Source organism: Ictidomys tridecemlineatus, chromosome 11 (genome assembly GCF_052094955.1).
Source record: "Ictidomys tridecemlineatus isolate mIctTri1 chromosome 11, mIctTri1.hap1, whole genome shotgun sequence".
NCBI classification, from domain to species: domain Eukaryota; kingdom Metazoa; phylum Chordata; class Mammalia; order Rodentia; family Sciuridae; genus Ictidomys; species Ictidomys tridecemlineatus.
In genome coordinates this window covers 44,571,105-44,596,167 of record NC_135487.1, presented here as the reverse complement: position 1 = coordinate 44,596,167, position 25,063 = coordinate 44,571,105, and the positions used below count along the sequence as shown (strand labels likewise).

The 25,063-nt window shown below is 33.6% G+C and overlaps 1 protein-coding gene across 3 annotated transcripts in view; it reads left to right on the top strand.

Moving 5' to 3' along the window:
- Nucleotides 1-24,748, top strand: part of Oma1 (OMA1 zinc metallopeptidase) — a 62,123-nt gene extending 37,375 nt beyond the window's left edge. For all 3 annotated transcript variants that reach the window (XM_005326017.5, XM_013358921.4, XM_078026351.1), the window contains 2 exons: nt 4,173-4,322; nt 24,298-24,748. In XM_005326017.5, the coding sequence (XP_005326074.2) occupies nt 4,173-4,322; nt 24,298-24,510 (363 nt within the window). In that variant the 3' untranslated portion in view covers nt 24,511-24,748. The remainder of the gene's footprint in view (nt 1-4,172; nt 4,323-24,297) is intronic.
- Nucleotides 24,749-25,063: the final 315 nt, after the last annotated feature.

Sequence of the window (25,063 nt, the reverse complement as noted above, 5' to 3'; positions counted from 1 at the left end):
GCCTAATATCTTTTTTGCATCTAATTTTATCACCCAGAGAAATGCATATTCACTTACTTTTTAACTGCTACAATTTAAACTCTGAGTATTGAATTTTATGATAAAACTTTACTGAACATAGAGAAAAATAGGTACATGAAATTTTATTTAAAACTTTATTGTACTGATTGATGAACTGGAACATTAGCAATCAAAAGAAGCAGAAAACTTGGGCAAAAAAATTTAAATTAAATGAACCTCAAAATAATATGCTCCCACTTCTCCTTTGTGTTGGGACATACAAAATTTTGGTGTAAATCAAATTTGGTTTTTCTTTTTTAGTGAGAAGGATTAGCAAATACTTTGAATAATTTAGATGAAGCTATCTTGAAACTCTGTCACATTCAGCTGGAAAGGAGAAATTTTAAATTATTTTCTGGAAAAATATCTAGAGAAGTGGGTTACAAAATAAAGTGAGTTTTAGCAAGTGACGCCATCAGTGGTGTTGGAAAACAATGAAGCTGTGTGAGTGTGTGAGACTAAAACAAGCTAGTTTCCTGGTAGATAACAAAAATGGTATGGTAGTGGCGATAACACTCATGATGGTCTTAACAGTGGTTATAATAGCAATGGCAGGTAACATTTTCCCACATCTGGACACTGTCTGAATGCATTACATATGTTATGGGGATCCCCATAAGGTATAGGTCCTGTATCGTTTTACAGGTGCAACTGAATGGTAGAGAACTTAAGTAGCTTGCAAAGATCTCACAGATAGTAAGTACCAGAGTAGAGGTATGTTTGTTTCTGACATGAAACTTTCTTGTTTTAACCCATTGAAACAATTTTAGTCTTTTGCATTATTGTTTCTAAAATAATGTTTATTTTTAAAATCCGTTTTGGTCTCTTTAAATTTTATCTCGGTTATTTTTCTAGCTCTAGGAATCCAAGTACCCTTCTGATACAGTCCTTTGTAGTGTTGTCTCACATGATTATTTTGTTTACCACAAGTCTATGTGGGATACAGGGGGGGATGTTAGAATGATTAAAGTGTTAATGAGAGTCAAAATTCAGAACAGCTAATACCAAGATTTAACCTCTTGCAGGGAATGAGGGCTGAACAAGTTTTGTTAGAGAGTCCAGTAAATAGAAATAGCAAAATTCAGACACTTTTCAGTTTTATTTTTAATGAACATTTTGTCTACAAGTAGAGTACCAGTAGGCTTCAATGTGGTCTAGACTTGTTATATATTTTTCTCTGTTATTGTATTGGCATTTGAGAAGTGTTCATACCATAAGAAAAGTTCTTATACTACTTCACTCTTTATGAATATCATATCCCACTGAGTTTCTAACTGAATAGTAGCAAATTCTTTCTCAATAATATGTCCCTTAATGTATATTTATGCATATTGCTACTATAGTCTAGATTAAACTAGATCCTTCTTCACTTACAAATTTATGACATCATCATTTATGATCAAACATAGCACCCTCTAACTACTACATGCCTCTGATTGCTCACCAGGGGGAAGGAAAAGTTGAAATAGTATTGACTGTATTCTGGGTTATGGACTGGATATTTTGCAAGATATCAAATTTTATTATCCTGATGATCCACTGCTTTAAGTTCAGTTTTATAAATGAATCTTAGACTCTTGGAGACTGAATTTTTGGTTCACAGGCACAAACTCTGGCACCAGATTACTTAGGATCAAATTGTGGCTCTGTCTAACTAGCTTTGCAAACTTCACCAAGTTATTACTTAACATCTGTGGCCCTTGGTTTCCTCATCTGCTCTTTAAAATGGGGGCAATGATAGTACTTATCTCATAAGATTGATATGAGGATTAAGTGAGTTAATATAGTGAGTTAATGTTTATAGTATCATTAGTATAGTACCTTGCACATGGTGTCATATAACTGATTATTACTTAAAAGAATAACTGGTATTTTGAACCCAAATGTTTTTGGTTCTAAAACCAATGGTCTTTTCATTAGCCTAGTTTTCTGCCTTACAAAACATTTCACTGAAACACATTACTTGTGTTTCTCTGATTGGATGTAGTCATTACTGATTCTGTTTTAAAAAGGAAAGGTTGTCTAGAAAATCTTATTCTTTCTTTGTTTTCATGTTTGATAAACACAAGTTCCTTATGTTTGCTATTATTTTTGTTGAGGCAAGTGAGTTAAGCTTATGATGAAGAGCATATTTATTTAAAAAATGTTTTCACTTGTTGTGTCTCTTTCTCTTTTGTAGTAAGAACATTTAACACAAGATTTACCCTTTTAGGTAGTCTAGCTTGTGCCATTGCCCTAGTGTTCCCTGTGAGTTGAGGCCAGAGTGTGCTCCTTGGGAAGCTTCTGGGAGTATTAGGGAAATTGGATAACTACTGCAATGCTCCTTTCCCTTGTAATACCTGTGGGCCCAGGGAAATCTGTCTTGTATTGGGCAAACTTGGGGGAGGCGAAGGGGTGAGACCATTTTGCCATTCTAGTTCAGAATTTATTCAATTCTGCAGAGTGCACTGGTATCTCAGGCTTGTTTCTAAGTGTGAGTATTTTCAGAAGGATGTTCCAAGCAAAGTCTATTCAAGTATCATCTTATAGTTTTCAGTATTTCATTTTTTTTTGTTTTGTTTTTACCCTATTAGCTAAGCTGTGCTTTATAAAATGATGTGATTTCAATTGGAACTCTTTCAAGTCACTGTATATTTTTATGAATTATTTTAGATTACCTGACTTGTTTGTCTCTGTCTCAGATTGTATTTATATTATGACTGTGATGGCCTGCTATTGAAAGATATATTCCTGTGGGTATTTGAAATTCAGCCATAAATATTTTTGTGTATATATGATATATAATATAATTACACACAACTTGTGCATTGATAGATATGTGTGTATGTATGTCTATACATATATATAACATAGGTTATATATTTATATGTTTGATATATGTATTCATCTGATATATTCCAGTTTATGCACACATATACATGTCTATCCATATCTGGGCAGTAGGAAGGTCTTCATTATTGTTCTTTAAAATATTGAATTTCAAAATTTTACTTGAATTTCAAATTATTTTTTCCTAAATTTTCCCAGCATTTGAAATGGTGTTTGGTAAGTATTGATGTAGCATCAATGTAGATGACTTCTATTAGCATGTGATGTACCATATTTGCCTCTTTGGGTGTCATAGTCACACTATTTTAAGAGTTTTTGAAATCACATTTTCATCAATATAATATTTTTTTCTTTGTTTTAATCAAAAGTAAAATATTTGGAAAATAGGTAATCACTTATTTTTCAGTTCTTGTAGAGAGAATAAGTTAAGAAATGTGAAGAAATTGAACAGGCTTATAAAAATATTTATTGTTACCTTATGGAGGATTTAATAATAATTTTTGTTACAAACATTTTAATATACTTCAGAAGTAAAATTTTTATTTCTTCTTTATCATCAAATACCTCCTTTATACTCTTAGGGGAACCACTACAACAGTTTTTAAAGTAGCCTTCCAGAAATATTCTGTTTATATTCAAGTATGTGTATGTAGGTATGAGGGTATGATGGAATTGTATGTGTGCTCATGTATATAAGATATAAGATCCATATATATGTCCTTTATAAATACTTTGTAAAGATATTCTGAATGGCTTAAATATATTCTTTCTCACTTACATTGAGGAAAAGTAGATAAGTTGATGTACATTAAAATATATAACTGTTTTTTTGTTTCTGCATGCTTATTTGAAATCTTGTAATTGTTCTAGTGGTATAGATTAGGAGTAAAATATCTTTAGTGTAGTGTAATAACTTTTTATATGTTAAAACATAAAAATTTAAAAATTTATTTTTATATAAGTATAAAAATTTTCATTTGTATAGAGATTTTACCTTTAGTACATATTCTTATTATCCATCATACTAAGAATAGTAGTTTATCTTTGGGGAGTTAGGTATTATTGTGAATGTTGTGTTGGGCGGGGAGTAAAAAGGGACAGTGGCAGTCTCTTTATTTCTATAATATCATAGTATTTGAATTTTTAAAGCCTATGAACATATTCTGCTTTTATTAAAATGGTGGTAGAAGATGTTTTAAAAACATATAGTGACATAAAGGTACATTTAAAAAAATGTCCTCATAACTAAGTTCATTGTGTGCTTTTATTAATTTTGGTTGTAGGCTTGTGTGGATGTAAGAGCCAGTTCAGTGTTTTGGCAGCAGATGGAGTTTGCAGATAGCCTCCAAGGTCATCCCAAGTTACCGGAATGGTTATCTACACATCCTTCTCATGAAAACCGAGCTGAACAATTGGATAGGCTCATACCACAGGTCAGCTAACACTGTACAAAGCAGGAAATTATTTTTGCTCTATCACTTGTCAGTAATGCTGTTATTTCTGTTGCATAGATAAAGAAAGTTCTAGTATGTCAGCTATTTGTTTATATGATTATGGATTATCAATTTTCAAGGAATTGGGCTGAAAAGTATAATCCTACATATCCAGAGTCGTGGGGAGTAAATTGCTCTGTTAGTTGACTTTTGTCAGTGGTGAAGACAATCCTTTAGTGTGCGACTTTTAATTTTAAATTGATTTGATAAAAGTTTAAAACTAAAATTTAAAATTAATATATGTGTGTGTGTGTGTGTGCGCACACATACATATATATACTACCCTGGTTATAATTTAAGTTTTCCTTGGTGATATAAGCTTTTTGTTAAAAATACCAGTAATTTTATTTTGCTATATATGGATTTCCAGTTTTCCCAGCATCATTTGTTGAAGAGGCTATCTTTTCTCCAATGTATATTTTTGGTGACTTTGTCAAATATAAGATAATTGTAATTATGTGGGTTAATGTCTGTATCCTCTATTCTGTACCATTGGTCTACAAGTCTATTTTGGTGCCAATACTATACTATTTTTGTTACTATTGCTCTGTAGTATAGTTTAAGGTCTGGTATAGTGATGCCACCTGCTTCACTTCTTCTTGATAAGAATTGCTTTAGCTATTCTGAGTCTCTTATTTTTACAAATGAATTTCATGACTGCTTTTTCTATTTCTATGAGGAATATCATTGGAATTTTGATTGAAATTGCATTAAATCTGTATAATGCTTTTGGTAGTATGGTCATTTTGACGATATTAATTTTGCCTATCTAAGAGTAAGGTAGATCTTTCCATCTTCTAAGATCTTTTTAAATTTCTTTCTTTAGCGTTCTATAGTTTCATTGTAGAGGTCTTTCACCTCTTTCATTAAGTTTATTCCCAAGTATTTTAATTTTTTTGAGGCTATTGTAAATGGGGTAGTTTTCCTCATTTCCCTTTCAAAGGATTTGTCACTGATATACAGAAATGCCTTTGAGTTATGGGTATTGATTTTGTATCCTGCTACTTTGCTGAATTCATTTACTAGTTCTAGAAGTTTTCTCATGGGATTTTTTGGGTCTTCTAGGTATAGACTTTCTCATCATGCACAACACTCAACTCAAAGTGGATCAAGAACCTAGGAATTAAACCAGAGACATTGCATCTATTAGAAGAAAAAGTAGGCCCAATGTTGGATTAGGCCCCAGCTTTCTTAATAAGACTCCTATAGCATAAGAATTAATATCAAGGATCAATAAATGGGATGGATTCAAACAAACTGTTTCTCAGCAAAAATCAGTGAGGTGAATAGAGAGCTACAAATTGGGAACAAATTCTTACCACACGTATATCAGATAGAGCACTAATTTCTAGAATATATAAAGAACTTAAAAATCTTAACAAACACCAAAAAAAAAAAAAAACCCAAATAGCCCAATTAATCAATAAATGGGCTAAGGAACTTAAATGACACTTCTCAGAAGATGATATACAATCAGTCAACTAATATATGAAAAAAATGTTCAACATCTCTAGCAATTAGAGAAATGCAAATCAAAACTACTCTAAGATTTCATCTCATTCCAGTCATAATGGCAGCTATTAAGAATATAAACAATAAGTGTTGGCGATAACGTGGGGAAAAAGGCATACTCATACATTGCTGGTGGGACTGCAAATTGGTAACCCAACATGGAAAGCAGTATGGAGAATCCTTGGAAAACTGGGAATGGAACCACCATTTGACCTAGCTATCCTACTCCTCGATCTATACCCAAAAGGCTTAAAAACAGGATACTACAGGGACACAGCCACATCAATGTTTATAGCAGCTCAATTCACATTAGCTAAACTATGGTCTGCTTCCCAACTCATACATGACTGTCTTCTATTGGTAATCTCACACTGTGGAAGAAGCAAGGGAATTCTCTGGAATATCTTATAAGGATACTAATCCCCTTCAAGAGGGCTTCATTCTCATGACCTACTTACTTCTCAAAGGCCTCAACCTCTAGCACCATGTTGGAATTTCAACATATGAATTTTTAGGGACATGATTATTTATGATATTTGGTTATTTACTCTAACCAAATTCCATTTATATTCTTAATTTAAAGAAAAGTTATTTGAGAAATGTCAGTAAAATGTACCAGGTATAATGTATGGTAATCATTTATCATAAAAGGGCAATGTAGACCTAGTCTCATCAGTTACTGATAATACTGAGGTTCATTGACTGTAAGAGACTCTTCAGTGCTACAAGACCCAGGGACCTGTGGTTCCTTAGGCATCCTGTCTCTAAAACCATAATAAACTAAGATTTCTTTTGGAAATTCCATTTTTTTAATTTATATCCAGTGAAATTCTTGAAAAAAAAAGTGGTTTATTTAAATGGACAAATGTACTAGCCAACTTTGATTTGAAGCCTTTCCTAAATTCTGAGTTGTCATTTCATCAGATTACTGAGGATCTTCAGAGAAGTTAAAAAAAATGTGCTTTAATTTTTTTTTTAAAGTAATGAGTTGATTCTTAAGTGTGGGAAAAATGGTTGGAGAAACTAATATTATTTTGAAGCCACTGATGAAGAAAAACATGGGAGGTATTTTTCTTCTAAAAATAAACTATCCTAGTTCAGAAACTTAATTTGAAAACCTCAGATACATTTTTTATATTTCCCCCCCAAGTGATTAAATTCAATTTGAAAGCAATAAAACTCTATTGCAATGTTGGGAATAATTCAGTGGTTGAAAAGAAACTGATAGTTAGTATACGGGTATATTGTTAATTAGAATACAAAGTCGTAACTCAAAGATTTTAATTCTCTACTATCATAGATCTAATTTTTATAATGAAAAAAAGCAATTCTTCAGGCAGTGTGTGGAATTATGTGAGTCTATACACTACTAAAGACAGTATTTTAAATTCCTATTTCATTTAGGATTTTTTTTCCTACTCAGATGAGTACAATATTATATTTTACCTTAGCCTCCTGTCCTTGGATGTTGCTGATGTTATGGCTAGTGATACATGTCTCAAAGGTAGTTGAGACATTGCATAGACATGTCTAGGCCAGAGGCAATGGCTTCAGTGTCATTCAAAAGAGGTGACAGTTGAAGCAGTGAGAGTGGGTGAGTTCACCAAGGAACTGATAAAGACCAAGATCTAGAACAGAGTAGCACCAGGAGTAGTTATTTTCTGTATTTAATTGGTCGGAAGAAGACAGCCTATTGTGGGTCAGATTCATAGGAGGAGAACCAAGAAAGCAAGATTCTGTGGTTCTATGATGAGAATACAAATTTTGGTAATTTTTACTTTGTTAATTTAAATTACTGATAGTTTAAAATTTTTCTTTTTGGATTCCTTGAATATCATTACAAATATGTATTATTTGTTACAATAGTATGTATTTATATATTTAAGATGTGAATTTATTTTATATATTTAGCAAATATTTATTAATCACCTATTATGCACTGTGTTGTAGGTGTTTTAGGTCATGTAAACTAGACAGAAATCTACACCTTCATAAATCTTATTATACAAAGGGGAGACAGACAATAAATAGGGAGGTAGGGTCTCTCTGTTGTCTCTTTTTGAGAAGAACACTCATTCTGTTGGATCAGTTCATCCTAAATTTAATTTAACCTTAACCTACTTCCTGTAGGCCCTATCACCAAATATGTACACACTGAGGGTTAGATATGAGTCTTGGGGGGAAACACTTCATTCTTTAGCAGAAAGGCAGTGTATGAGCAGAGATAGGATGGGGTGCTGGAATAGCCCTTTAAAACGGGGTTAGAGAAGGTGCCCCTATGAGGACTCTGGTTTCTTCTCAGAGATGGGTTGCTCGTAAAGAGTTTTGAGCAGAGAATTGGAGGAGTGACAAGTTCTAGCAGATGCTTGGAAGAATGTGATTTACATCTTCCACAGAGCAGTACAATTTTCATATAGTTTTGGAGTACTTTAGCATAGTATATTGTTCAGAAAATAAAATAGTTCCTTTCCTGTTTTGTTCATAAATTGAGATAATGCTTCCAAATAAGAAAAAAATCCTTGCTATTTTTTAATGTAAATTCTGAGATAAAACATGTATAAATGTGTATTTAAATACAATCCTGTGATCCACTAGCATTTAAAAAGGATAAATATAGGTTTGTAGTAATAATATTATTTGTGGTTAATAAGCTGATAAGCTATAATTTTATTTACTTGAAATAATCAGTTAAATTTAGGAAACATATCCCACATATTTTGGTTACCATAACAACTTGGGTGAAAAATTGAAGAACAGATGTTGTATCAACCTGTTGATGTTTAATAGTGTGACAGTTTTAAAATTATAGTTATACTGTTCAGACTTTAAATTCATGTACATCATAATTTGTCCTTGAAAGAGATACTCGTTTTTTCAATAAGAATTTTTATAAAATATGAGTGGACATAAATAAGTTAAATTTACTTAAATATTTATTTTAAAACCAAACATATTTAAATAGATATTTTTGTTCTCTATGTCTTTATTTTTTGTTCTTTTTTGTTATTCTCTACTTCTTATACTTTCCTTCCCCCTCTTTCCCTCCCATTCCTTCTTTGGGAGGTACAGGGAATGGAGGATGATAAAATGTATAGGAGAAGCATTTGAGGATTATTTGGGATTAATATTTTATTATAATTAATGTCATAATCATAATTTGAATAAGATTTATTTTGAAACATTTTTAGAGCTTTCAATGCCAGCTTTACTTGTTAACTGTTTTTAAAATCTTGATATTCATGTTCAATTTTTAGGTATCAAAATCACTCAGTAGCAGACTATAAATGCATTCATTTTAATCTCATTTTATTTTGAATCCTTTAAACTTTCAGGAAGCTAGGGGTTTGAACTCATGCGTAAATCATTCTTATGCCTTTATAATTGCACAAAGTAAATGAATAAATCATTACTATTATGCATCTCATGAGCAGAAAATATAAGAGTGTTTAACATTAAAGTGAAATGTCATTGTTGGCCAATGTACACAAACATACACTGCTCACCTTACAGAATTTCATTTTGTCTGACATGGAGAGTGTGGAGGAAAAGGCAAATATCACAGCAGCAACTGTAATTGAATTGGCCTCTGAATCATATAAAGCCAGGAGGCCTGACAGTAACAGTGTCTAAAACCTTAAAAAAAAAACCAAAACATTATATTATACGTGATGTGTATCTGCTTGAGGTTGAAATGAATGGGCTATTAGGAAAAATTGCTTGTGGATAAGGGAGGGACAGTAATGATATTTTTAGAAAAACATGTTAAAAATTGGAGGTGATTTTTTTTCCCTCCTTGATGTGTCTTGCCTTCTGTTTTCAAAGGACACTTTTAATCCAATAATGAGGTCCCTCTGGCATTATTTTCCCTCCTTTTTTCCTATTAAACTCAATTATTATTGTTTATATTCTAAGAATTAGTAATTGTTTTACTTGATGTAAAGTAGAATAATTCTGATGTGTATCAGTTGTTTCATGAATACTTTAGTTACTGGGAATAAATACAGTGAGTGCCATTCCTAAAATAAATAAATGGGTTTATTATTTACTTTAACCCTTAAAAATTGTATATATTTATAGAGTATGACATGTTTTGATATTTGCTCAAGTTGTGGAATGATTAGATCAAGCTAATTAATGTATCCCTCCCTCTAAGCTTTTTTTTGTGAGGGGTGGCAACATTTAAAATCTATACTCTTAACAGTTTTCAAATATATATTATATATTTTATAGTGTAGCATATTTTCATTAAACATGATCACAATGATGTACAATAGCTCTCTAAACTTATTCCTTCTACTTAAAACTTTGTGCCCTTTGACCAGTATCTCCCCATGCCCATCTCTTTCCCATAGTCCCTGAGAGCTATCATTCTTTCAAATTCTATGAGTTTAACATTTTAAGATTTCACATATAAGATAGATCATATAGTGTTTTTTTTCTGCAACTGGCTTATTTCACTTACCATAATGTCCTTGAGATATATCCATGTTGTTACAAATGACAGGATTTATCATTCGCCTATGTTAAGAGTGGTTGATTATAAAATGGTTTTGTTTGAAAACCTTTCCTGATTATTTTTTCATTATAGAGGACAATCAATAGGTTAAGGGGCCTGAATTTTTACTTTTTAAAATTCACTTTAAATGTTCTTATTCATGGTTATTTACTTTAAATCACTTCAAAAACTGGTCAGACTACAATTTCCATTGCAGATTATGAAAAGAGTTGAAGTATAAATTTTTTTAAAAGATGAAATCATTACTCATTCAAATATAAAATGAACACATGTGTGAAGTTTTACTTAACATTTGTTAATTAATGTGGGAAACTAATTGTTACAACTACTGCAAAGGACAACTCAAGAACCATAGTGTGAGCCAAGAAATCATAAATGAGGTTAAGGGAAAAAGCATAGACAGTTTTATTCAGATGCATAATAGATTGCAAATTAGGAACTCAGGCTCAGACCACACCAGCATTCCACAGCAGGAAAGTGGACTTCAGATTTTATCAAGTCCAGCAATTGGAAACTAATGCAAAGAAGGGTGGTCATAAGTTTTGTAGGTCCATCAGAATGTCCAGATCAAGGCAAGACTGGGTTACTCTGGTATTTCTTGAACATTACATGATATTATTAGATTCTAGAAAATGGTTCCCTTTGACAGACTCAGTTCCTGCATGATATCTGTGTGGTAATGTTGCTCCTGTCCGTAGATCTCTAAGGCACAGGAAATAATTTTTGCTTTTTCTTTTGTTTTTTTTTCCTCATGTTTTACATTCTGCAGCCATATTGACTTTTATTTCATTAAGAGTTATATAGGCAGTAAGGAATACAAATAGATGCAAAACTCCATTTATAGAGTAGTAATCAGATTCATCCTATGAGACATAGTTCATTTCCATTTCCCATTTCCATAGACAAGTATCATTTTCATTATTATTAATTTTCTATGACTTACAGAGTTGTGAAATAGCTCAAAGACCATGACAGGTACAGATAACCTAGAAGGGCACACTTAATAGACCACCTAATGATATTTTTTGCCCATTTCAAAGTCTTTTATAATTCTTTGTTTTTATTTTCTATTGACATTCTTTCTCCTTTCAAGACAAAAGATACCTAATCAAATATCCTATCAGACTAATATATAAGCATGTCTTGTTTTATTATTTTGAAGTCATGCAGGTATTATCCTTACCATATTTTTGTTCTGTCTCTTAAAAGTAACAACCCACTGTTATCATTACTTTTTGTCAGATCTATTGGATTGCAGTTAATTTTTATTTTATTTATTTATTTTAAATTAATTTTTAAATTTACATATGACAGTAGAATGCATTACAATTCTTATTACACATATAGAGCACAACTTTTCATATCTCTGGTTGTATAAAAAGTATATTCACACCAATTCGTGTCTTCAAACAAGTACTATGGATAATAATGTCCATCACATTCCACCATCATTTCTAACCCCATGCCTCCTCCCTTCCCCTTCCAACCCTCAGCCCTATCTAGAGTTTGTCTATTCCTCCCATGCTCCCTTTCCCTATCCCACTATGAATCAGCCTCCTTATATCAGAGAAAACATTCGGCATTTGGTTTTTTGGGATTGGCTATCTTCACTTAGCATTATCTTCTCTAACTCCATCCATTTACCTGCAAATGCCATGATTTTATTCTTTTTTATTGCTGAGTAATATTCTATTGTGTATATATGCCACTTTTTTATATATACATTCATCTATCAGTTTCCTTAAAAAGACTACTTTGGCACAAGAATTAAAACCAAGAATCAATAAATGGGATGAAATAAAACTAAAAAGTTTCTTAGCAAAAGAAACAATCTGTGAGGTGAATAGAGAGCCTGTATCTTGGGAGTAAATCTTTACCCCTCACACATCAGATAGAGCACTAATCTCTAGGATATATAAAGAACTCAAAAAGCTAAGCACCAAAAAAACAAATAACCCAATCAATAAATGGGCCAAGGACCTGAACAGACACTTCTCAGAAGATGATATACAAACAATATATGAAAAAATGTTCATCATCGCTAGCAATTAGAGAAAAGCAAGTCAAAACTACTCTAAGATTTCATCTCACTCTAGTCAGAATGGCAGCTATTAAGAACACAAACAACAGTAAGTGTTGGTGAGGATGTGGGGAAAAGGCACACTCATACATTGCTGGTGGGACTGCAAAATAGTGCAGCCAATATGGAAAGCAGTATGGAGATTTCTTAGAAAATTGGAAATGGAAACACCATTTGACCCAGCTATCCCTCTCCTCATTCTATACCCAAAGGACTTAAAATCATGGCATTTGCAGGTAAATGGATGGAGTTAGAGAAGATAATGCTAAGTGAAGTTAGCATATTACATGGATTGAAGTTCTTAATGTCAAATTCCTTAGGTATTTTGAAAAGTATATATATGCTTGCTTTCAGAAATTAAGGGATGGAGTTGGAAGTAGAGGTAGTAGTAAAGGGATTGGTTTCATTTTCCAGGAGGAACATTTAAAACTTTCATGAGCTATTTAAAACTAAAAACACCGCTGTAAAATCAAGAGTGAAGTTGCATAAAGGCAAAAGTGATGAAAAAAGTGAGGACAGAGAGGGAAAAGTACTTTAAAATGTATGTTTTAGTTTTAAATTCTAAAAACTTATGTAAAAGTAGAGAATGATTTGAATAATTAATGAAACTCAATTTCACTCATCTGACAGTATCAACCCTTTTATGCATTTGCTCATCTGTCCTTTTCTGTCTCTCCCCCAGATGTATTTCAATGTAAATAGCAGACATCAGGGTATTTTATCCCTAATTATCTGGGAGGAACAAATAACTCTTTACCCTTCATAGTTCTTCCTTAGGACAAGTTTCCTGTAACAAAGGGCAGATCAACAAGAGAGAAACAGATGCAAGTTTATTAACATGTAAACTTCATGTACACATAAGTGATACCAGGGAAAGAGGATTTTGAATTCAGGCTTAAATAACATCTTCAGCTGAAACAGAGAGAGCATAGTGAGGGCCTTGCTATGGGGAAATGGACAGAAAAGCATGGTAAGCAAGTGTGGTAAGGTGTGTTGTGCAGGTTTAAGTCAGTATCTTTCTATTGTTTAGATTCTCTAGTGATTTACGGAGTAATCTTTCTCTTCCTGGTACAGAGAAAGACATTTTCTTTATAGATGTAAATTTCTCTAACAAAAGGGTAACTTCTGCCATTTTCAGAGCTGCTTCTGTGTGTGTTGTTTCTTAAAATAAGTTCAAAATAATTATTGTGCTAAAGAGATATTTGGGATGTCATATTCTGGACTGTTAGTCATATTTTGGGATGATATATCTGGAACTTCATTGCAGGGGAACAAAATGTCTTCCCTCTACACTTCTATTTTTTTTTTTTTTGCTACCCTAGTTATTAAATTCATGTTAAACAGTTTAGTAGGAGAAAAACCATATTTAATTATATACATATGCACAGGAGTCCCACAACAATATGAAATTCAAAGAAGAGTCAGATCATTAGAGCTTATATAGCATCCTGAGCTACAGAAAGGAATAAGATTGGGGCTTTTAGGGTGGGGTGGGATAGAAGTTCCAGGAGGGTAAAGGGAGGAAATGTATGGTGAATAAAAGTTGCCTTGTTATACAGATAAAAAGTCTCTCAAGTAATAAAGTTGAAGAATAGATGATTATCTGGGCATGGCATCAACCTCCAGTCTCTTCTCCTGTGCTGTGAGTTAATCTTCCCTGATTGATAAGATTACCCAAGAAGAAATTCGTAACAGTTGAGTTCCTTTAGGAGTATCTATCTTTAGGCAGATGGGGGGTTTAGAGAAAGCCTTGCTTTCCTTCTGTGTTCTCCAAATGTCCTTAGTTCAAAGTAATCAGCATACCTAAGTGCCATATTCAGGGTAGCATTTCCTGAGCTTGTTCACTGTATACTTCAATATGCATTTCAGGAAGTAGTGTCCATATATTCTGTAAGTGTACCATTATCCTCTTACATGGGTTCAGCTTAACATGGCTGCAGCTAACTTGAGTTGTCATCTCCATGATTACTTTGGAGTAACCTTACTTAGTTTTCCGGCATTTATCAGGAAACTGCAAATAGACAAAACCATTAGTTATTCCAGCAAGGATGAAGTCGCTTTTGTCCTAACCAATATATATGATCTCTCTTTCTGACCCAAATTGAAGGGGTATAACTGGTCTCGCTGCCACATTTCTGACAGTAAGTCCCCAATAAATTGCACTCCGGTTTAATGATACTTTGGGGCCCAATTCTCATATACTGAGGCTAGGTTCTGTAACACCTGCTTAAGGAAATTGATAGTTTTTCCTTAAAATTAAACATCTGTTCATATTTAGATATTTAGATTTCTCTGTCTCAAAATAGAGTTTTATAGTGGGTTTGTTCAGATTGCAAACCATTATGGTACACATATTGCATTTTGTTCTCATGACCCTTCAGTCTCCTTGACTTTAGAACAGTACCCCTCACTTTGATCTTGCTTTTCAATATGTCATTGACTTGTTGAATAGATCTACTCCCACATTCTAGATTCTAGATTTATTTGATTGCTTCTTTGTGGTATCATCTAACTTGTTTCTCCACACACTTGTAACTTGAAGTCCAGTTGGGGCAAAAGCATTTTATAGGCAGTGTATTATGCTTCCCATTTCTTAATATCTGGCTACCCACATGCTCCAGAGTCCATCAGTGTGTTTTCCTGACTCTTCAATTGTGCATTAAGTTTTCCCCCTTATAGCTAACAAGAGATTGTGGGGTGATAATTTCATACCCTACAATTATCCAGTTCTCAACTTGAGCTTTCCTGATTGAAAGCTTTTCTATTTGAAGAGGCTGACCTTAGTGTATGTATTCAGGAGGAATCTATATAAAACAGTGAAGAAGGAAATTAGACCAGCCAAATCAACCCTACTGAAATAAGAATGTTAAAGTTATATTTTTCTCCTTTTCAAGAGTAGATTAAACAGGTAGGTAAGAAAGGCTTAAAAATCAGAATGATAATAAGTTACAAGAGTTACAAAAAATAGCTGAAAAGAAAAGAATAATAAAGGTAATTTTACCTAAAAAATTTATTGAACATTTCAGTGTCCTTAACTAGTAGCACCAGAGGAACTCATCTAAACTAAATCAAGTAATAACATTGAAAAACAAAGCCTCAGAAATGCCCATTGTCTCCTCATAAGTTAAGCCTTAATAGTAGAAAAACATAAAAAAGGAAAAACCAAATATCAGGTGTCATTTCAAAATTTCACTGCTGGAGTGAGCAGAGGAGGTAGCAAGAGCTCCTACAGAAGCAGTGCCACCTGAAGCTGGCATGATAAGCCTGACTTGACTGCTTCAAAGTGACAGAACAAAAAAGAATGACTATACAAATGTAAGATACATTCCTTTTCGAAAATTGCAAAACTTGTGAATACAGCAGAGGTATAAAACTTTCAGTGGAGGCTATAAAAACCAGAATTGATGCCTCAGAAAAAAGACTCATTGATTTGGAAGCTAGAGGAACATAGCACAACCGAATTAAAACACTCAAAGCCAAAAAATGCCCCCAAAATGAAAGAATATTGAAAGGCACCAGGAAATCTAAGTTGCATGCAACAATATGAGGGACAGATGCGTTCATTTTTTTACCAGTGTCTTCATTTCTTTGTGGCATCTATATCACTCACTTTCTGCTGTCGTCGTTTAGATACTATTTCTCAAGATGTGATTTTTAGAAGATACCCAGAATATCACGCATGAGAACTGCTGACATGGCAAAACTTGAATATTTAAATTTATGAAGGATCCACTCTTCATTGAAACGATGGGCTCTTACTGGCTACCTAGGTAAAAAAGCAGTCATACCAGAGTAAGAATGATTTTTAACCTTACTTTTCAGATTCTTGAAGAAGTATGAGTCTAGGGGAAAAGACAACCAAAAAAATACCAAAAAATTAATACACTTTGGTATGATATCTAGCCATACTGATATTCTTGTCTTTTAAGATGGAAGATCCTTCATAAATGTAACTCTAACAACATGTCAATGAAGTACTCATTAGCATCGGTGTTTTTTCCCCAGAATCTACTGATGATCAGGAACTAAATCAACTGCACAGTTTAGTTTCTATGATTATATCATTCTTAATTTTATATTATGCCCCTGTTAAAGAACCACAAAACAAGTAAGGAATTTAAAAATCAGTTGTATAATATGTAAAATAAGGTGTAACTGACATAAGAAACAAAATGCTAAGTAAAAGGAGTAAATCATGCACACTTTTCACAAAATATTATATTTGTAATATAAAATGTTATGATTTAAAATTTCAGAACATAGTATTATTAAGTTAGTATAACAAAAGTGAAAGGTAAATGACCACATAAAAATTAAAACAATGTGAATGAAAGATGAGAGACAAATCAACAAACATGAGAATACCTTATAATAAATAAATTTTATAATGACATTTTTCTGTTTTTATGGATTGCTGCCAAAGCTATATTTAGAAAGAATTTCATCAATTTAAATGTCTCTGTTAATTAAAGAAAAAGGGAAAAGATGTAGAGAATTATAAGAGCCTCAAATAAGGGAAATAGAATTAATAAAATTAAGCAGGAATCAAAGGACAGTAGTTGATTCTTTGGGAAATTTCGTTAAGGCAACAATCATTGGATCAGTTAGACAAGGAATAAAATGAATATAGTATCTGGAGAAGAGAAAAATTAGCATACTATAAAGCTGAATTATTTGGGAGAGTAGTTTTAGTTAGATGATGTTAATTGATAGCTCAGGTTAAAATCAGTAATTAAAGTGTGTGCATATGTGTATGTGCATGAATTGCCAGAGTAATTGCAGCTAGAAGTAGAAACTATAGTAAAATAGAATGAACCTCTTCAAATTAATTTTGGGAAGCAGTTAGGTACAAATAAATCAAATGGAAAAAAAAACAATTATTATAAACCCATAGAGTTTTAACATGTGAAGAAAGAAAAGGGCATCTATCCCTGATGGTGATTTACTTTGGAGATTTTTTTTCACAAGTTGAAAGAACAATTACCCAGTGACTAATCCCAGCCTCAAGATATAAAAAGAGTTGTTATCGAGTATCTGATTCATCCTATGTCATTTCATTAGCATAAATGATTTTGTTTCTACAATTTGATAAATATACCTTTAAAAGAATTTTTTGGACTGGTTTCATTAATCATCAGATGGTAGAATACTAGGTTTCAACAATTATTTATCATAAGCAAGTAAGTTATCCTTAGATTCACGGGGGTCATCTTAAAAGTAAAACTATTGCCCCCCAGGAGGAAATGTAGGGTTCATCTTTGCTGATTCTCTTTCCTTCCTGTCTGCATCCTATCAAGGAGAAGAACATCTTTTGACTTCCTCTAGAGTGCATTAGGAATCTGTCCTCCTCTTTCACCACTGCCACCATCCTGGTACAAGTCACCATCACCTTTCCCCAGTTACCACATGCACCCCCTATTTTAGTCTCCCTGTTCCATTTTCACCTCAATTCCTAAAACCCTGTTTTCAATAAATGTCCAGAATGATCTCTTTAATGTGATTTCCTTGCTTAAAACCTGCCAGAAGCTTCTTACCTAACTTAGAATAGAAATTCAGACTCTATACTCAGTCTTCAAGTCACATAATTTGGCCACTGCCTTCCTCTCCTGTTTTATCACTTGTTGCCCCTACCTCCAGGTTTTTCTTGGTTCCAGCCATTTTACATCAAGCTTGTTTCCTCTTAGAGCTCCTCTACTTGCCTATTTCTCTGCCTGGAACATCCTACTCTTCAGTTCTTCACACAGGCGTGACCTCCTTGGAGGTTTTCTGTGATCCCTCAATGTCAAGTAGCCTCTCTTCCACACAGTTGTTCTTCATTTTTCTACACAACACACTTTTCATTCTCTTCATGCAAAATGATGTTGTTTACTTTTTTATTGTCTGTCTCTACCCTAGAATGTAAAGCCCCTGTTCATTGTTTCCTTAGTGCCTGTGACAGTTTCTGAGATGCCTAGTGAATATATAAATGAGTGCATGGTGGGTAATGATAGGAAAAATAAGCAATATAATAGTGGGCTAAAAATAGAAAAGTTGGCAGTGGAATTGAATAGCACTTCCAGAGCTTTATAGAACATTAGCATCTAGGAAAATTAATAGTTGGTGATGGTGAAAAGAGGCTCATAGGAAGTTGAATTGTTTAAAAAAAATATCAGGGGGTCAGGAGTCTTGGCCTTTGTTTCTGACCTAGCCACTTAACTTTGAGAAAGGAAATCTAACCTTTGGTTTTCTTCATATTTAGAATCAGGGTAAGCAATATCTTAAAGGAGTTGCTTTATGTACTTGTGTGGATGAGGTTCTACCTGCTTCTCTCCTTCACTGCCTGCCTCCTTTATAAGACACTTTATGGTAAGGATTATATACCAGGCCCAGGACTTAAACTGTGACTCATGTTGTAACATCAGTTTCAAAAACATGTGAACCATACCTGGCATGGTGCAAGGCACAAAATGAACGGTCAGTGTCCGTGCACTTAGTCTGTTCAACAAATTGGGCTGGAAAAAACTGGAAATCCATATGCAACAAAATGAAATTAAACCCCTGTCTCTCACCATGCACAAAACTCAACTCAGAGTGGAGGACTTGGGAATTAAACCAGAGACACTGAGTTTATTAGAAGAAAAAATAGGCCCAAATCTTCATCATGTCGGATTAGGCCCCAACTTCCTTAATAAGACTCCTATAGCAGAAGAATTAATATCAAGAATCAATAAATGGAATGGATTCAAACTAAAAAGCTGCTTCTAAGCAAAAGAAACAATCAGTGAGGTTGAATAGAGAGCCTACTAATTGGGAGCAAATTCTTACCACACACATGTCAAATGGAGCAATAATCTCTAGAATATATAAAGAACTCAAAAATCTTAACACCCCCCAAAAATCCAATCAATAAATGGGCCAAGGAACTGAACATACACTTCTCAGAAGAAGATATACAGTCAACAAATATGTGAAAAAATGTTCATCATTGCTAGCAATTAGAGAAATGCAAACCAAAACTACCCTAGGTTGGCTCATCTATATGCACTTCAGATCTTCCTCAGGACTCTCAGAACCATATATTCTTGCCATTAAAGCCCCTTCTTGCTTTCTCTTAGACTATAAATTTCTTAGAATGTTCTCCTTATGACACTTATGACAATGACTAGTGTTCTATATATGTTTTATATACATTTAGCATGTATTAAGTGCCTATTATGTGCAGTACATAGAGTTAAACAAGACAACAAAATAAAAAAAGTAGAAAATCATATTCTAGCAGTATGTTAGGAAAGTATTTGCTCACTTTTGAAGATATAAAGGTATGTTTAATAAGATGGATTTGAATTTGAAATAAAAAGATGTCAGCATCCTAAAGCATAATAAAGCAAATAAAAATATTTTATCCAGATATCAGATAAAATTTTACTCTGCAAAATAGATGAAGCTTTTATAGAAATATATGTAGTGTATTATAGAATTTTGCTTTGATAATAGGAGGAGAGACACAGTTTACATATGAAGAAAACAATAGAAAATCTTTATGAAAGATAACATAGTTTTTCTAGCAATTAAAGAAACAGCTCAAACATGCCAAAGTACATTTATTCAGTAAAAGAATTTACTCAAGAAGCATATCGTGGTACAAGCAAGCGTTAGCACAAAAAAACCTGTTGAATGAAAGCATTAGATGGAAAACAGGTTCTGATCCCTGTTTTTTTACTTCCAAGATACTTAAAAAAACAGACTCTCTTTTTTTTAAAAAAAGAAAAACAGTTTTAGGTTTTCAGCACAATTGAGAGGGAGGAATAGAGAATTAGCTGACCCCAGGTACAGATTCCCATACCATCAAAATCCTGCAGCCAAGTATCATGTATTTGTTACAATTGATGAACCTACACCATCCCATTGTTACTACACAAAGTCCATAATTCATATTAGTGTTCACTTTTGGTGGTGTATATTCTGTTTTGGCAAAGGTATGGCATGCATCTGCCATTAGAGTATTATACAGAATAGTTTCAATGCCTTAAAAAAAAAATGATGCCTACTTATCCCTCCCAATGATTTTTAAATTTCTTTAGTTTTGTCTTTTCCAGACTGTCACATAACGTTCTCTTTTATACTTATTAATAAGCATTTGAAGTTCCTCCATGTCTTTTCATGACTTGATAGCGTATTTCTCTTCAGAGCCGAATAATATTCCATTGTCTGGATGTACCACAGTTTATTACTCATTTATCTACTAAAGGACATCTTGGTTACTTCCAAATTTTGGCAAATAAAGGTATTACAAAGATTTCCAAGGCAACTTTTTGTTCCCTATCAGTCATTTAACTTCTCTCGGGAATAATTTTCTCATCTGTAAAATTTACCTGATGATTTCTGAGGATTCTGGTGTTTGAAATATGTGGTTATCTTGATAAGAATTTGAAATCTTATGTTATCCTGATTGTGACTAAACTCAATATCATAATATATTGCTGATGTCATTATAAATTGATTAAGTTTTTCTGCTAGAAAGGTGTCTGGTCCTATATTACAGAAATTATAATCTGTTCTTTGATCAGATAGTTCTATTTTTGAGAGTTTTGCTTCAAGTAAACCCAAGTAGAGGTTAAAATGTAAGATTTTTTATACAAAGTTTTTTGTTTGTTTGTTTCTTATGGGTAATAGGGATTAAACATGGGGCACTCTACCACTGAGCTACATCTCCAGCCCTTCTGTTTATTTTTTATTTTTGACACAAGGTCTTCCTAATCTACCCAGGTTAGCTTGAACTTGTGATCCTTCTGAGTTGCTGGGATTGTAGGCATATATCACCACTACTCGCCCACAAATATTTTTATAGTAGGGTAATTTATAAAAGCCAAATAAAACTGTGTGAACAATTCAGATGCCCAGTAGTAGAGAAATACAAAGTAAATTACAGACAGCAACCATGACTATTCTGAATGATGTGTACCTACTACTTTCCTTTGATGGTCTAATTATTTGTAATATATGAAAAGACTGAATAAGAGAATTTAACAGTATTTACTAAATATAGAAAGATAATGGAGATGGCATCCTCTTCTGTTCTCTGTGCATTGCTTCATTGCTAAATGCTGTGCCAGCTGTTGCTGTGCTGGACTCCATACTTTCCCCTTTTAATGATGCCAGCATGGGTATAGCAGATAAACTTCTCACTTGGAAAAGAAGGTCGCTATAGTTGTGAAGGGTGCCTGTATGTTTCAGTTCAGCCAAGAAAGTCTTGGCTTATGCCTAAAATCTCAGTATCATCTCTTGCACCCTTAAAAGTATACCTGTTTGGACAGTAGCTCACCCTGAGGGTCTGGCTTTCTCAATTGTATAGAAGGGAAACCTTGTTATTTAAATTAAGTTTACTTTGACAAACAGTTAATGCTCATAGAGGTAATATCTTAAATCTATTGTATTGTGAGATTCAAAGGGAAGTAAGACAAAGCCTCTGCCAGCAAAGAACTTCAAATTTTATTTACTTATTTATTAGTTCTAATCAGTTATTCATGACAGTAGAAAGCTCTTTAATTCATTGTATACAAATGGAGCAGAATTTTTCACTTCTCTGGTTGTATATGAAATAGTGTCCCACCATTTGTGCATACCTCTTTAGTTTACTTTGGTAAAAAATAGCCTCATCTATCAGATGTGCTCCTATCCCTGGTTCCTGCCTTAGCCCCATCAACCAAAGAGGACTCCTTTCTGACTTTTCTCTGACTACATGCCACTTGCCTCTACCCTGCATTCCTGTGAGGTTTAAGGGGATATTCCTGTCTAAGAACCTGGGTGCCATTAGTCTGGGTACCTTGCCCAAATGGTTGAATCTGCTTCCAGGGCCTTTGTGGACCTATTCCTTTGGATACGTGTGCACATAGGCCCTTACAAGCCTGATGGGATGGGATGGGATGGGATGGGATGGGAAGGGAGGGGAGGGGAGGGGAGGGGAGCAGAGGGGAACAGACAGCAGTCTAGTAGAAGGAACTAGAGTAGACTCTCCCTCATCCTTATACATCCTGAAATTCAAGAATTTGTACCTGGACATTCAGGTAATTTTGAGTGAATATTCATTGAAGTAGGAGAATAGAACATACTTTATATAATAGTTTATTATCTTGAATTATAGCTTGTAGATACTTACACACATGGTAACCAGGCCTCCATTTGCAGTCTTGCCCTTGACCCTGCAAATATTAGAGGCAGGACTATTCACAGTACAATGTAAAGGATGTACCCGTGAGAGCCCATACAATCTTATTCTGTCCTTTAACCTGTGCTCTGCTGGTTCACCAGCTTTCCACACTTCCATCTCCTTTGCATTCCTTGCTGTTCGTTCCTTTGTGAAATGCTTTTCCCCAAAATTACCATGTGGTCTCTTAAGTCTTTTAGGTCTTCTCCTCTCTGCCTAGAGTCATTTTTTACTAGTAAGATCTTGTCTGTCCAGCCTTTCTAAAAATTTACCACTTCCCCAAATACTTACTATCCCCCTTTCTGTCTTTTTTACTTGCCTTAGTACTCATCACTATCAAAAAGTCAGAAGTCGGGGCTGGAATTGTGGCTCAGTGGTAGAGTGCTTGCCTAGCACAGGTGGGGCCCGGGTTCGAAACTCAGCACCACATAAAAATAAAGATATTGTGTTGTGTCCATTTACACCTAAAAAAATAAATATTAAAAAACAGTCAGAAGTGCTGAAAAAAAAATACTGAACCAACTTTTCTACTTAAATGTCCTTTTTTAAAAACCACCTAAATATTAAAACTTTTTTTCATACAAATATTTTAATTTTAAGGTCTTCAAGTTATTCATGTGCCTTCTTTAGAGTTAAGTCAGTAGTTAAGGGTATTTACTTGAAGCAGCAGTTCCCCCATCCTGCCCTCGGCTTTAGGTTAATTACTTTTCAAGTTTATTGCATAATTTTTAAAATTTCCCACTATATCTCAATAGCATGCTTATGTTGCGACTTCCTAACTTTTCAGTTTTAGGCCTTTTATTTGCTTTCCACTAAACAGTACCAGACATAAGCCCCCTTTTACCACTATCATACCTGTGCATGCACACACATGTATTCAGCTCTTTTCTTCCCCATAAATCTTAATCATTTAATGAAAATTGTGATTTTAGTTAGACCAAGATTTGGCATTTTATTTCTATTTTTTATTTGGTACTGGGACTGAACCCAGTGGCACTCTACCACTGAGCTACATCCCTAGGCCTTTTTTTTTTTTTTCTTCAGTTTGAGATAGGGTCTTGCTAAGTTCCAAATGTTGTCCTGGAACTTGCAACCACCCTGTAGTTGTAGCTGAGCCACATAATGCACTGTGATGACTTTTCCTTCCCCAACAGCATTTTATTTTTCCTACACTTTATAATTGTCCTGATTTTGATTTTGTTTCCTTTTCTGTTATTTGCATGAATTTCATCCCATGCTGTCCAAGTATGTCTTTTTTCAGTATGTTCAGACATGTATTTTCTACAGTTTTCCTTTTATTAAAAAAAATACTTTCAAGAGTTTTCAGATTATTGTTAATCTGAATGGTTGTTCTCAGGGTCTGCTTGAGTTTGACTGAAACTATAGAGATATCTCTAAGATTTATTTATCCTTTACAGAGCGTTTGGGCAGTTGTTGTAGATACAATTGCTGCTGTTTAAAAAATACTATTTGAGCAAATGATGGTAAGTAGGTACTTACCATGAATTTGTGTTTTATCTTTTATGTGTTTTAATTAAGATGACTTTTATTCTAAAATACAGAACGCATTATATTTGATTTGCATAAAATATATCAAGAATTGCACTGTATTCTTTTTTTATAGGCTCTCAAAATTCGAGAGATCTGTAATTGCCCACCGCTTTCTGGACCAGACCCTCGATTGCTATTCAAACTCAGCATGAAGCATTTTCTTGAAGAATCAGAAAAAGAGGACCTAAATATCACTGTTAAGAAACAGAAAATGGATACTCTTCCAATCCAAAAGCAGGAACAAATACCATTAACATATATAGTTGAGAAAAGAACTGGCAGTTGAATTAAAATTTATGAGACTAAGGACATGTGAAGAATACAGCAATCCTTATTTTTGTGCTATTTTTTAAGAAATGATGTTCAAAATGAAAAAAAAAAAAAGAATATCCAGGGTCAAATCATGTATATTACAGATATTATCTAAATTCTTCTATGAGGTATTTATTTTTCATAAAATAATGATGTATTTTAAAATATCTTTAATGAGAAAAATGTCACAGAATAAATTTATATTACACGTCTTGCTTTCTCATACTTGCCTTTGATTTGAAAGTCAGACCCCTAGCGGATAAGAAATCTGAATGTGTAATAGTTATAGGATTTCAGCCTAAACTGGATTCCAAAGTCTGGATGATTATGATGAACTGGGAATTGGACGTCTGAAGGTATCTGTTTGCAGGAAATGGTTTGCATTGGTGGGGAAAGTGGAGGTTATTGGACATGAGGACCTTGGGATAAAAAATTTCCTGGTCTTCACCTATGGATGGGATGACAAGGGAAACAGTCACAGGCTGATGCTGAAGAAGCCCTTTTAGTAGAGAAGTACAAGAAGTGCT